General features: G+C 40.2%; 1 protein-coding gene across 1 annotated transcript in view; it reads left to right on the top strand.

The window, feature by feature from the left end:
• The window catches only part of amon (prohormone processing protease amontillado), a 535,895-nt gene that overhangs the window by 432,771 nt on the left and 88,221 nt on the right, over nt 1-14,903 (top strand). The window contains exons 7-8 of the mRNA XM_071597507.1: nt 9,676-9,764; nt 10,790-10,965. Coding sequence (XP_071453608.1) covers nt 9,676-9,764; nt 10,790-10,965 — 265 coding nt within the window. The remainder of the gene's footprint in view (nt 1-9,675; nt 9,765-10,789; nt 10,966-14,903) is intronic.

Here is a 14,903-nt window from a genome sequence, read left to right as displayed (position 1 = left end):
TGCAGGGAAAAAGTAAGGGTCCAAGAATGGACCCTTTTGGAGCACCCCTGTGAATTTGAAGCGGGTTAGAGGATGAATTAGGTGTGATGACTCCTTGAAATCGGTTATTTAAGTGTGAGCGAATCCATTGTAAAGATGAGGAAGAAAAATTCAGGATTTGAAGTTTTGCTAAGAGATTATCTTTGCCAATAGAGTCGAAGCCTTTCGTAAAGTCTAGCAGAGTTATTATTGTCACCTCTTTGCGATCCATGGACAGTCGGATGTCATTTGTTATTTTAAGTAGAACGGTATCTGTGCTGTAAGAGGACCGAAAGCCTGATTGTAGAGGATCAAGTAAGTCATTTTCATTGAGAAACTCTGAGATTTTTGTCATGCATGAGTCTCTCTAATACTTTTGATTAAGGAGGCAAAATGCTGATTGGCCTGTATTCGGCGATGTTTGTGGGTGTAGATTGTTTTGGGATGAGACGGACGAGGGCGCGTTTCCAGAGCGTAGGATATGTCCCAGTTAGGATAGACCAATTAAAGATCTGAGTGATAAAGGGAAGCACAATAAAATACTTCCTTAAATACCTAATGCTTACTTAAATTCCTAAAATTTTGGTAATTCATTAAAAATTATTGTTATAGCAAAATTTAACCCTGCTCGATATGTTGGGCTCTATATGACCAGATGATGACGCCAATGCAATGAACCCCAGGTCATGATGAATTTCCTGAGCATAACTGTGGTTTGATATGAGATCGATTTTCCCCCAATCTCTCTGATCGTCTCATGAGCACACTAATCGCATATCATTGGAAGAAAATATTTTAACCATACCTTTAGGAAACAAAAACTACAACATTTCATCATTAGTCTTCTCCTTAAAATAAAATCACTCTGAAAGGATTCTGGAGTTGGCGTACAATGTTGGATTTTCAGGAAAATGAAGAACAACAAAATGCAATACAGCAAGCGTTAAAATATGCATTGCACTTCACATCAGCACTCTTATTCCCTTATGATAGCACGCAATACTTGGAAACCTATATTGTAGTATACATGGTATTAATCTGTTGTAAAATTAAATTTCTTGTCTGTTCTCTGTCGGGTTAATGGTACAAACCAGATAATAAATGCAAAATGAGATGGTACCGGTATGTTGTTTCAAAGTCTGTCCATTTACAATGTCAAGGACCGCGAGTTCCCTCACAGCAAGCATACGTTAAAGAGTCAAAAGTGCGATGAATGTATTTTCTATTTTTTTTACCATCGCTTTCTCTTCTTTTCGTAAGTAACACGAGACATCCCAAAATAAAAAAGCAAACACGACGCGAAACCTCACAAGAGACTTACCAAGGCTTCCTGATGGGTCGAAATCTCGACCTCGTCGAAAAGATAAGGGTCGCCGACCTTCTACCCCCCGTGAATCCAAACCCACGCCCACACCCCTCACGGCTTGACTCATCCCTCTTCCTAGCGAGACTCGAGCGGCTTCGCAAGGATATCATCTTCCCTCCGGAATCGTGGAGACCGTTGGACGTTTGGGAGGCTGAAACATGTATGCGATGGACCCGTAGCGACATCGCTACTTCTCGCCGGAACTCGGGAGGGATGGGAAAAGAGGGCGCTAGCTCGGATTATATGTTACGAAGGGCGTTAAGGACGTGGAGGAGTTTCCCCTCGGTGCCGGGCGGCCAGTAGTCACGAGTCGGCCACTCCTCTGCTTCGGGAAGCGCTGAGTGACGGGTGGATTATTCGGAAACGCGGAAGGAGAGGGATGAATTGCTGCTCGGGATGTGATGGGAAGGACGCGATAATGACGAAAGTGAGACGACTGGGGCAAGTGACAGGGGTCCGACAGGGGAATTAATTTCACTCGCACTCCAGATGGAAGCCAGCATCAAAACATTTTAACGGCATGGTGGTGGAGGTGGCTACAGTTTAGAGCACTGCACCGTGAACTTGGATTGCCCGGGACTTCGGAAAAGTCGGACGAAAATCCTTTTTAGGAATCATTGTAGTCATTGCGTTTTCGATATATTTTATAGTCTGGAAGTAAAAATCTAAGTCATCGGTGTTCAACAGTTTAAGGATGGTTTTAGACGGATATATTATTTTGCCTCTCATAATGAAAGACAATCTGACCTCCGACAATATGTACAATTAACCCTTCTTTATTTCCGCAAACTTACTTCATCCCCTTAATCCATTTCACATCCCTATCCCATTATCCTCCTCTTTCCTAGTCCTAGTACCCCTAATCAAAATCTTGAGTTATTACATATGCACCCCCAAATATACGACTTATTCTACCACGTAGTATTAGTTTTAAGGGTATTTATTCCCACATTAGACAGGGCTTAAAGCAGTGCGCAGAGCCTGGGACCATCGACAACCTACCCAAACCCGGCAAGTTACTTTCAACGATGATTTCTTTGCAATGCAAATATTTCTATAATAAATAAAATTTTCGTTCTCCAAAAGAAAAAAATAACATTGTACCCGTTTTAAAGCAGTAACTACCGAACAAAAATGATGAGACGGAGGAATTGGATAACCAACGGAGACTAGGAAAAATAAGCAGTCAAATGAAAAATGTGGGAAGCAGAGGGTTTGCGAAAAGGTCATGCTTCGCTCGACCTTTCCGAAAATATTTCGAGACAAAATGGCCTCATGTAAACACAAGTCACTCGTCGAAGGAAAAGTGAATGGGATTCAAGATATTGGATGATCCTCTGAGGGATATTTGAATAACTTAATAACAATGTCAAAGAGAATGAATACATAAAAGGTCGGTCTCAAAAGTAGTAGGAATGAGTCGATAAAAAAACTTATTGCCAGAATTGATATATTTACTCAAAAATATTCGAAGTAGCACCCTTGTGCGCATTGGCCCACACCAATGCCAGCGGATTTTCCAGGCCTCGTACTCCTGAAATGCTACTAAGCTCCTTCGTCACGGCCTGTTTTCACCCTTCCACCGAGCCGTGGTGACGTCCTTTCAACTCGGATTTGAGACGGGGGAAGAGGAGTAAGTCTCGTTGGGCAACGCCCGCGCTGTACGGTTGCTGAGGCAGGCACTCACAAGGTTGAGAACTTGGCAGATCTGCGAGCGAATTACCCTTTGTCCGTCCGAGAGCACTCGCGGTACCAACTTCGCACACGCTTATCTCATGCCCATGTTTTCAGTCACAATTCGATGCACATCACTTTTAGGGATGCAAAGTCCATAAGAAACAATGTGAACACTTATTCTGCAATCCCCGTCCAACAAAGTCTGCACTCTTACAAGATTTTTGTCACTTTTTGAGGTCGAAGGGCGTCCTGAACGTCCGGCGTCTTAAACATATCTACCCTCCCGAAACAACTAGTGCCACTCAAAACACCGGATCTACTCATGGCGTCATCACCATAAGCTGCCTTGAGCATGTCATGAGTCTCATTCCCGGTTTTTCCCACTTTCAAATAAAATTTGATGCAGTAGCGCTGTTCCAATAACCGATTCATGACGGAGCGTTACGAGATCACGTTAAAGAGGTTTCGCAAACGAACTATCCGCACTTCGCAAAGGCTGGGAGCAAACTTCCACCGGCCTCCAGACTTTCCTGAGACTCCTCTTTCTCGAACATAATCAGAGAAACTGTCGCCCGTCCGTCTATCCGGGAAATAATAAGTCATACTATTTTTGAGACAGACCTTGTATGTGAAAATGGAGCCACCAGTGGATGGAAAAATTGAGCGAATGGCTGCTCACATTATAATCTGTGGTTATAACGATTTCCGGACGAGATCCGTTACATTTATTGGCACTGTGACTGTAAATTGGAGTCTAATGGACAAGGGTGATCGTTCCATGCATTCAGGCCGTGAGCGGTATTTTCCAATGTTCACGATAGCATTAAGGACAGCGTCGACACCGTTCCATGTTAAACGTCATACTTGAGCAATAGCATCTCAACACCATGACTTCAGTCACATTTGCGAAGATAAGAGGCATCGTATAAACAATAGAAAACATACATTCCACCTAAGTACACCAAGATCCACTTCGTCGGGGGGCATTTAACCCTACAGACATGGATCGCCAAATGCACTATGGCTCGAACAAACTTATACATAGTAAACTTTAAGGATTCACTTCGTGGAATTGTTTTATGTCCATATTAAAAGAGTTTGTTATTTTCCACAGACTTTATTCCACATTACAACACTATCACCGACTTGCGGCATCATCAGGTATAAGTGACACATAGAGCTGTTGAGTATATACCCATCTGACAGAGAAAAGGGGGGGAAGAAGAAGGTGGGGGGAGCGGGTTTGCTGGAACTTCATAGTCGGTGGTAGTGGCTTTTTTTCGGTTAAAGGAAGAGTAGGTGGTGGCGCCTTGGTTATGACTAAGCATTGGGTCTTCTCCGGGTTTACAGGGGGGGGGGGGCTAGGAGCGGACGGCTACTAAGAAACCGTTGAATTTGTTTACCCTCGTGGAGAGGGGTGGCTGTGTAGGTTCGGGGGATTTTTCGGAAATGAAAGTCGGTGGTCGAGGAAAGAGAAAACAAAACGGAAGAACGATGTCGTTTCGGTTATGATGTTTCATAGGGTCTGGTCATGGCGTAGATGCAACTGAGTACGTTGAACCGATGGGTTTGTTTACCATCGAGGTCAATTTTTCGGAAAGGAGAGGGGAGGGATGGGCGTATACTTGCTCATTACAAAGTTTTGCATTGGGAACCGCAAAGTGCCTTCGAATCTCGACTAGCTCCAGAGCGTCCATTTGCAATTCTTTAGGGAGGACATGTAGCATTTCTGGGACAAAATTGTTATTATGGTTACAAAGGTGTTTTACAAAGAGGGAATCGGGGTTTTGCTTTTTGTGACAACTGGCGTGTTCTTTGGCTCGTGTTTTGAAAATCCTTCCAGTTTGACTGACATAGTAAATGTTGTAATTATCGCGTTTAAGTTGTAGATACCTGATCCATTAAATACACCCTGTTGGTCTTTGCCATTAGCAAAGAGTTTGGAGAGAGTAAGGGGTGTGTAAAAGGCCGCCTTGAGTGTAGTTGGGAGGCGATAAGAGATTTTATAGGAGATATCTCCTAGTAAAGGGATCGAACACCACTTGAAGTCTTTAGGAGTGGAGGACTGAGAGGGGGAAATACAACTTATGGCCATTGTTTTCCGCTTTTTTTATTATTTTTCCAATCAGGTTAGGCTTGCATCCGTTGCCTGTCGCTATATTTATAATTGTTTTTAGTTCCTTATTGAAATTCGTAGGGGAAAGGGGGGTGTGCAAGAGCCGGTGTATCATTGAGTGGAGGGCTGCATATTTGTGTGAACAATGGTGGGCGGAATCATTGGGAATTATATGATTCATATATATGGGTTTCCTGAAAATATAGAACTCGTATCTATTTTCTTTTATTGTTATCTCCAGGTCTAAGAAGTTCATTGTGCCGTAACTTCTTTTTCCTCGGAGAAGGAAATGTAATGGTGGATCGTGTTGAGGTAATTGTGGAAGGAGTCTAACGGTCGGTTTGACCCTATCCACAGGCAGAGAATATCATCTACGTAGCGGAACCAATATACCACTTTATCACCTGTTTATTGGCCGTATTGAACCGAGATTCTTTTAATGAATAAAGCAATATTTCTGCTGGGAGGGGAGAAAGTGGGGAACCCATAGATAGACCATCTGCTTGGATATAACAATTTTGGTTAAACTGAAATAATTTTGATAAACTTCCATTTGTATGAGGACAGTAATTCGCTTGCAATATTTGCGGCGATGTTGGAGTTTTTGAGTATTAAGTAAGGCTTACGATTTGGGGACACAAGTAAATAGGTTATCAATGTAAAAAGACACTAGTGTTACTTTACCGGGAACATTTACTTCTTAAAGCTTTCCGGCAAGTTGAATGAGTTTCGATTTCGTATTTGGGATTGAACCGTGAGTAGTCTCGGAACATATTGTTTAATTTGCGTGACAGAAGGTGTGCGGGAGCGGACACCGCTGAAACCACCGATCGAATTGGCACCGCCAGTTTGTTCATTTTGGGTAGTTCATCCAACCTGAGAGCAGAGGGGTTCATTTGTATTACGAACCATTTTTCCCTAGCATTAAACAACTTAGATTTAAACACTCTACCCTTCGATTCACTTTGAAGAGTCATGGTAGACCTTTTGATACATGAGTGATTGAATAGTTTTAAATAAACTACAGGCACTCTTCCACATACTCACTTTTGTCCAACACTACAAATACTTCCTTTGTCCACTAGCTGAATGATGAGGTCTTTCTTCATAATGGTGTTCCTCAGCTGTCGGATGGTAGACACTGAACACATATGAACACATTTATATGAACACATATACAGGACGAACACAGGAACACAATCCCGGTCAAGGAAATATTTTTGCACTTGTGATCTGCTTGATTCCGCCTTCCTCACTTCTCCTGTGTATGTCTTTAAATATGTTCCTATCCATTTTCCTATGCCTGTATCCTTGTGAATGAATATTTGTTCGCCATATGGCGGGTTTTTCGCGTTTGAATATGTGTATCAATATATATGTATATCAAATATATGTATATATATACATATATTTCATATACATATAGGACACATACAGATATACTTGTATGTATACTTGTACATTTATTTACCTATGCTTGCATATATATTTATTTATAAAAATAGAGATAATTGCATAATTTCGCACGATAGTTACCATGAAAATTTCCACACAGGTTCACTGATGAGTCCAAAGGACAGCATTACAACGCTAAACACCAACGTCAGCACTAAATCTTTTGGCTAAATAGCCCCGATAAATTGAAAATAAAATATTCCTGCATTGATAGATTTACCATTAATATTTTTTCTTTCCTCGCGAAAGTCACGACAACAGAACCAAATTAAACACTTAAACAATCGCGACAGTAAGACCGCGTTGTTAGCTACCATTCCTTTTATGTACACACAATAAAACTTTTATAATGGCCTAAAATTGCATAATTAAAGGACGAGAGTTCCTACCATACGCTTAGTTTTCAAGATTGGAAGCATAGTTCCTTTACTTCATTTTTTCCTCCCTTCCAAGGGCCTTTAACGGATTCATCTTCATTTGCTCAGTCTCTATTCGGAAGGAGGTAGTTCGTTTGGTATCGAATTGGAATTAGAAACAGAAGCCGCCATAGGGCATGATACTAATTTTCTATTCTAACCTTCCCGGAAACACCGATGGAAACGGCTGAGAAGTGTGTCGCTAAATTATAGGTACGGTGAACCTAGGGGTCTATACAAGGCAGGGATTGACCCACCTCTCCCTTCGAGGAACATTTTTAATTGAATAAAATTACAAATAAATAACTCCTATATACCCTAAACTATATTTCTATCAACTACGGGTATATTGCGTTCTCAAAAGTCTGAGCCAATAGTGTCACATTTGACGTGATTTTTCAAAATTCTTTGCAAGGAAAAGGTCTTCAAATTATTTATGCACATAAACCAAAAATTCCCCACCCCTCAGAGATTTTCTATATCCGTTACTGCGTCAACCAAGATGAGCCTTTATTTCCAAAACCGCTACAGTAGAATAGAAAATAATTAAGAAAGAGACATGATAGAATTACATATTTACTTCGAATAGGTACGTACATCTCATGAAAGTGGACGTAAATTCACGGAGAGATGATTGACCACTACGGAGATGTTGTCAATAAGATTCCGAAATGAGAATTAAACAACGAGGGGCGACCGTAGAGACGACAGTAGGGGGAAATAAAGCTGGCAGTGAGGAAAAATCAAACGACCAACATCCGTATAGTGGACGGAATGACTCAAGTGAACCGCGAGCAGCATTAATTCTTAAGGCCCGAACTTTTGAGTGACCCGGGGAGTGGATCTCCCTCCTTTGCGTGACGGTTACACAAGTAAGCTAAAAGATAAAAAGCAACATATTCGTCCGGAAATAGCTGAGAAGATGTACGTGCGTGTGTTTGTGGAAAGGCGGCCGGGAAGGGAGGGTTGTTGTGACAAAAGCGGCCGCGGGTGGAGGGAGGCATTCGTGGAGGGGGTAGTGTTGAGGGGCCTCGGAGGGAACGGGGGGGGATGGTATAGAGGGAGAGACAAGAAAGTGAAAAGAGACGCCTTAAATTGAAGCAGAGAAACAGAAAAAGGAAAGAAAGAAAATTCCCTCCACCATTGGGAGGTGAGGAAATATTTTCGTGGAAAGGAGACCTTGTAGCATAAGGATGGTGGAGTGAGAGAGGGAAATGGAGACATAACGTGAAAGAAGAGATGGTGGGATGGGAGGGTGAAAAATAAAAGACGTCCTTTGCCGTTTTACATCTCCCCTTCCGTGGAGGTTATGCGAACTAAAGGGAAGGGGACCGAGCGGGTAAATGGATTCCTGAGGCACCTCCTGGGTTCCTGGGGTGTTGGGTCGTGGAAGGGTGGGGGGGACGTGGGACGGGGTAGAAACGTGGGGAGGAGAGAACGCGAGCGTTTGCTCGCGAAAAATTCTCCTCCTCAATCCAATTCCTTTGCTCGTCGAGAGGTCAATGGTTGGGACGCGAAAGTGAACGGGATATTTTTCTCTTCGAATGGAACAGCATCGGTTACATTATCTCCCCGCCCACCCCCTCCAAAGGAACATCTCCCTCCTTCGGCCCAATAACGAAACGCGGGACCGATAATGACAGTTTGTATTCTCCTTCCGAAGGACTGCAGGCGCGCATTTTTCCCGCGTGGGACTTGATCATAACCGGCCACCCACCGATGCCCGATGCCATTTCCTCATTCAGTTCGGTGACCCAAATACCTGCCGAACGAAGGGAATTAATTACGTGTAGCACGCAGTCAAATCAATCGGAATTACAAAAAATATTTTTCAAACGACGACAAAGATAACGAAATTTTTTATGCTATAAAAATTCACAATCGCTATGGCTAAAGCCAACTCTTTTAATACTGAATTCGACAAATTTTACTGAGAGAGAGAGAGAGCTAACTTGATTAAATTATGCAAACTAAGTCAAACTTATTATCTCAAACTACCAATGCAAAAATAGGAAAGGTCATAAGCTTAGTCGTACCATACTTGCAATAGCACCCTTAAAACTTATCATAACTGCAAATATTCTTAATTTAAAAATAACATATACTATTTAATATATGAAGACGTGAATTGAACGGTTTCATCCCTATTAAAGAGTTGCAGGTAACAGGCATATGATCAAAGCAGCTTTTAAAACAGAAAATTTAGCAAGTTTGCCTGTGAATATGCCAAATATTCCATTAAAATGTTGAATATGAGTTCCTACCTTGTGCATGATTGTGTTTATGGATTATGTACCATTGCAATGTAGCCATTCAAAAGTCAGGAACGGAATACTGAATCTCGCAAGGTACTCTATATTTTATATATCTTGTCATATTTAAAAGGAATTTCAAAATGAAAAACATTATAGCGTGCCAATTAAAAAAAAATTTACATATCACCTCATTTCAGCCAATTTCTTTGTTTGAAAATAGGTAAAATTTCTTTAAATATATCCATACCTGCAGTCAACGTAAGTAAAATCTAAATAATGCTGATAGTAGATTAAACAAAGAATTTAAGTACACAGATCTCTTCGAGCACTTTCCCCGAGTGTCGAATAATAACCCAAACTTTATCTTTACAGCCATGGCACCCGCTGCGCTGGAGAAGTGGCGGCGGCCCGTGACAACGGAATCTGCGGGGTCGGAGTCGCTTATGATTCTAAGGTTGCTGGTAAGAAACTTCTAGAAATACTTCACTTTGGTATTTTTTAAACCCCAATGAAATAACAAAGTAAATATGTATAAACGCTTAAATACGAAATCTGATATTTATTAGAGATTTTAAAATATATTAATTGATTGCTTGAAGCAAAACTCTCTGTTTGGTATTAGCTATTCGAGATATTGTATCTTTCAAGCATCTGAGAGAATAATCTTATTCAAATGTTTGAGTCTTCGGAGGAAATAAACTCCATCTATGAGAACTCACATGTTAATTAATAAAGCATAATCAGGTTAGGTATATGACATTAAAGTTACGAATTTCCCCAGTTTGAGGAAGGGGGTTTAAACATTTAATTAATTATGCTATCAAAGTTCATTAGACCGTTAAATACAATTAATTCCTCATTAGCATGATAAATAGAATATATATACACATACATATGCAAAAAGTAGGCCAGGGGTAGAGCATTGGATTACTGACCAGAGATCCCGGGCACGCCTCTGGGAACCCTCAGCTCCGCCCTAGCTGTGTGATTTTTCGAGCCCTAGATCTTCCTGAGAAACAATAGGCGGCATAGGGAAATGATCTGCCCCCCAATGCTGATGTGTGTTTTTCACACACCGTTGGGCTTAATATTGGGCGAACTCTATCATCACCTATCAGACGGACCGGGTTTTGTAACTGTGTTTATCGTTTATACACGCACAATTTTAATGAGTTGATCAGCAAAAAATATGCTGGAAGTTTGTATGGCATTTGAATCCCAGTTTAACGACTTCGATTCGGCAAATTTGTAAATTAATACCAATAAATTCAATATAATTCAGTTAAAACCAATGAGGTCAAGAAAATAAACATCCAAAGGCAAACATTCTATATTCATCCTATTACGTTGAGAATTTATTCTAATATCTCTCTCAAAAAGCAATGGCATGCATTTCTAATATTACAATAACGTAGGAAAATATTATATCTTCCCTGCAAATGTTTCCTAAAAAAACACTTTCTCTTTCATCTTGAACGCGCGACAGGCATAAGGATGCTGGACCAGCCTTATATGACAGACCTCATCGAAGCCAACTCGATGGGCCACGAGCCCGACCTCATAGACATTTACAGCGCCTCGTGGGGCCCCACAGATGACGGGAAGACTGTGGACGGGCCGAGGAATGCCACAATGCGGGCCATTGTGCGGGGAGTGAATGAGGTAAGTAAATCATCTCTCAGGAGCGCGCAGTGCTCGGGATCTTGATTAACGCCACATTTTACACGCCTATCCGCACCTCTCCACGTCTGAGGAACCCCAGATGATTTGAACATCCACTCACACTTCCACATCACATTTCTTTCAACTCTCGAAAGGGCTATACTTCCTTCAATCTCCACGGTTAACATGCCCAAGTAAGCTAAACATTATTAAGTACATGGATTAGGTCCTTGCGTGGAAAAACTGTTGAGAGTGTAAATTCATCGACTTTACACGTAAGCTTCAGATTTCTTTGCAGCAGTAGCAACATCTAACCCACACGTGAAGGTGCTGTACCATGACATTGCGTTGATTAATTTCAAATCAGCCGGATCTATGTCGACAAATGAAGGAACGACTAACGGCGATAATAACAGAAGGTCGATTATTGCCCCCGACATAACGATAAAGGCGGTGACCTCGACGTGACCATTTTGAATCACATAGTTGATATAGTTCAAGGACTATCGTCATGATATTTCTCGCTTTTGTCGATTTTACTTCACATATACTAAGCAATTATCATCATGACAGTATAGAATCAACATTTTCATGTAATTCTTATATTGATCCTTGATATACATAGTTATATTTCCGCGCAATTTCACCACTTTGTTTCTCTCAATATAATTGCCATGTGGCAAGATATTGCATCAAAAAAGGAACCCAGTATTAATAGAAAGATAAACTTAACTTGCCGGGAATATTTTACAACGTTCTATTTTACGGATAGTACGCCAATCATGACAATAGCCTATCCATATTCTAGTTCTAACGACAATAAAATGGACGTTTATTTAGATTTTTCCACAAACGCAAACTCACGGGAAAACAGTCATTAATACCCTTTAACCCTATCTGATCCTTATTAATAAGCAATAAATATTAATGACAATATACGTATTTTTTACTTTGCATGTTCCTTTTTTCTCACTAAAAGTTCCATTTATTATATCTTTAAAGATGCACTCAGTTGAATAATTGGCTTTATCCTGTATTTCTAGGAAAGAAGGTGCTATATTAATCGGTTCCTCTTATGACAAAGGGATTGAATAAAAAAATAATCAAATATATAGAATGGTTAATGACATTTGTGTTTTTATGGAACTCTGGCTTTTTTAAATCCAGATAAAAATAATCCTTTGATTCTTTTCTGTTTGATATATTTTAAATACCTCAGATCAAACGCTCGATCCGTCATCACAACACAAACTTCATTGTATCCCATTAAAACGTTTTTAAACGATTAAATTCCATTAGAAATATTCCAAATTTTGAATTGTCAGTGGCATTACCTCATAGCACCAAGCGGAGTGTAGCAGAACAACGGACTTTAAAAAGATATCCTTTTAAAAAATTTTAATTGAGATGATATCCAGGGAAGAAACAACGCAATACTTCTGCAAACAGTTTGATGAAAGTCCAGAATCACATGTTACAAATTCCCTCTTACTGTTTAAAAGAACACATTTGAATGTCCCAAGAATTTCAGCAAACATTTTAATTTAACTATATGTGTACACACTAATAAGCAGTTAATATATTCAGCCAATATAATAAGAAAGTTAATTATTTTTTTTGCCGGAAGAAATATTATTTTTCCTGTCCAAGTTTTCCTTTCTCAAAACTATATTCGCCGATCCCCATTAATTACGGTCGCTAACAACTTCTGGCACTAATTTTCAAGAGAATTCCTGCGTGACAAAAACCCCGCCAACTTTTACATAAATCCCTTATTGGGCAGGAGCAAACTTTCAGGCATCTTCTTGAGTGAAACTTGGGGAGGAGAAAACCAAAAACAATTACATTTCACAACGCGAATTCACCCCCGAAAGTAATTGAATTAACGACTTCGAGACGTCTTCATTATTTTCCCGTGACAACTGTCGCCTACTCCACAAAGCCCACAATGGTTGTGCGATGCTGGAATTTGAGCAACGCATTACAAAATACATTGAATATCACAAAAGAGACGATTGATCGACATCGCGCCGAAGGAACAACAAGACTTATCACAGCGCAAATCATATCATACTACACATTCCGCATCGCAATCGAATTACGATTTCGAGATTTCAAGAAAAAAAATTTTCGATAGGCACATTCCACGTCCCTCCAAGTTTGTACATGGATATAGTATATTGACTGTATTCATATGAAACATGATTTCGATTAATCCCTTCTATGAATTCAGGAAATAAATATTTTATATAAAGGCAAATGGGAATTCGAAATTCACAATTCAAAGGCTTACATTTACGTCATAGCGTCGCGCTGATAACACAAATGTATTACAGTTCTTGATAGCATAACATCGCACCGATATATGACATGACAACCTAACATCTAAGACGATACTACGCCATATCGCAGAGAAAATTCATAAGAATTTACTTACTTTTAAGTGTACAATCATACCAGACTAAGATAAATTGTATCAAACATGTCCTTGTGCAATGTATATATTATTTAAATAGATAAAAAAATTAAAATAATCTGCCCATTTCACATTCTTACAGCATGAGCCTCCACCATTCTCCACAGCAATCCCTCCTATCACCTAAGTAGTGAGACCGATAATACGCCGCGTCTAATTTTGTGCTGAACAAAATAATTTTCTATTGAACATTATAACTTCAATATGGAGTGTAGCGCCTTGTGGATCTGAAACCCAGAGTTTGAGACTAACAGAAGAACTAATATTGGAGGCTTTTGAGTGGTGGGTGTGAAGGATGGAGAAAGTAAGTTGGACAGAGAGTAAGACAAACGTCAAAGTTTTCAATTGGATAGGTGGAGAGAGGAAGTTGCTGCGAGAAACCCGAAAAAGACAGTAAAAGTGGATGAAGGAAATGTTAAGATGTAGTGAAATGCTGAATGTCTTGATAGAAGGGAGAATGGTAGTTAAGTGAAGCAGTTGAAGGAAGAGAAAAGGCTCTTCAAGCTGCCTGACGGCAGGTAGAAGTTAGGAAGGAATTAAGAATGGAATAATGTATAGCAAACAAAAAGACGTTCTCGCGATGCGTAGATAATAGTCTGAGGACCGTCCAAATTGCACCTCATTAGGTGGGGCCTCTTGCATTAATGAACTGCAAGCAGTCTTAATAACGTCCAGATGAAGATTTTGGAAGGTCTCTAAAAGACATTACCGATTATTGTGGACTGATGAAACATTCCCGCACGATATTAATACAATTCGCCCAATGAAAAGAATAACTGTGTCGTTTTCACAAACACCTCGCATATCTGGAATGATCTTCAATCCGTCTACTTATTGCTCAAAATCTTTCCGACCGTACCACCCTCCCCTCCGTAAAACCGTCTCTTTTCCTTTCCCATAACCATCATAGATCTATCCATACATATACTCGTAGTACCCCGCAAGCTACCGCTCGGTGTGTACCATAGGTGAATCTCTTAGGCAATGTTACTCCCTCCAACACCCCCTTAATCCGTCCGTCTGTAATTACCACGTATTATGAATGGAAGAAAATCTCTATTATATTCAAAGGTATGAGGTTAAAAGACAGCCTTCTGAAAATCGCAATTGAAATTTTAAAAAGCTAGATTTGAAACAATAGTAGAACATTTTAATGATGCAGATCAAATGTTTAAGATCCAATTGGGTCGGAGTGAATTTTCTATTCCCACAGTTGCACTTAGCGAAATATCCTCAAGCAAGGCGAGAACAGGAATTGCGTGTTAACGACGACCTATTATCTAAATACAGCAGGATGCGATATAACAATTACGCGTTTACATTTTACATTTACATAGTACCCTACAAGCCATCGCTAAGGTGTGTGTTGGGGGTGATTATAAATGCAGACTAATTTTGACCCAAAATACTTCATCCTCCTAGCGCGGTCGCATAACGTTATTCTGATCCCATATAATTAATT

Source organism: Hetaerina americana, unplaced genomic scaffold (assembly GCF_022747635.1).
Source record: "Hetaerina americana unplaced genomic scaffold, ioHetAmer1.1.p SCAF_9, whole genome shotgun sequence".
Classification (NCBI taxonomy): Eukaryota; Metazoa; Arthropoda; class Insecta; order Odonata; family Calopterygidae; genus Hetaerina; species Hetaerina americana.
Note: the sequence above shows the minus strand (reverse complement) of the source record. Positions and strands in the feature narration are given on the sequence as shown.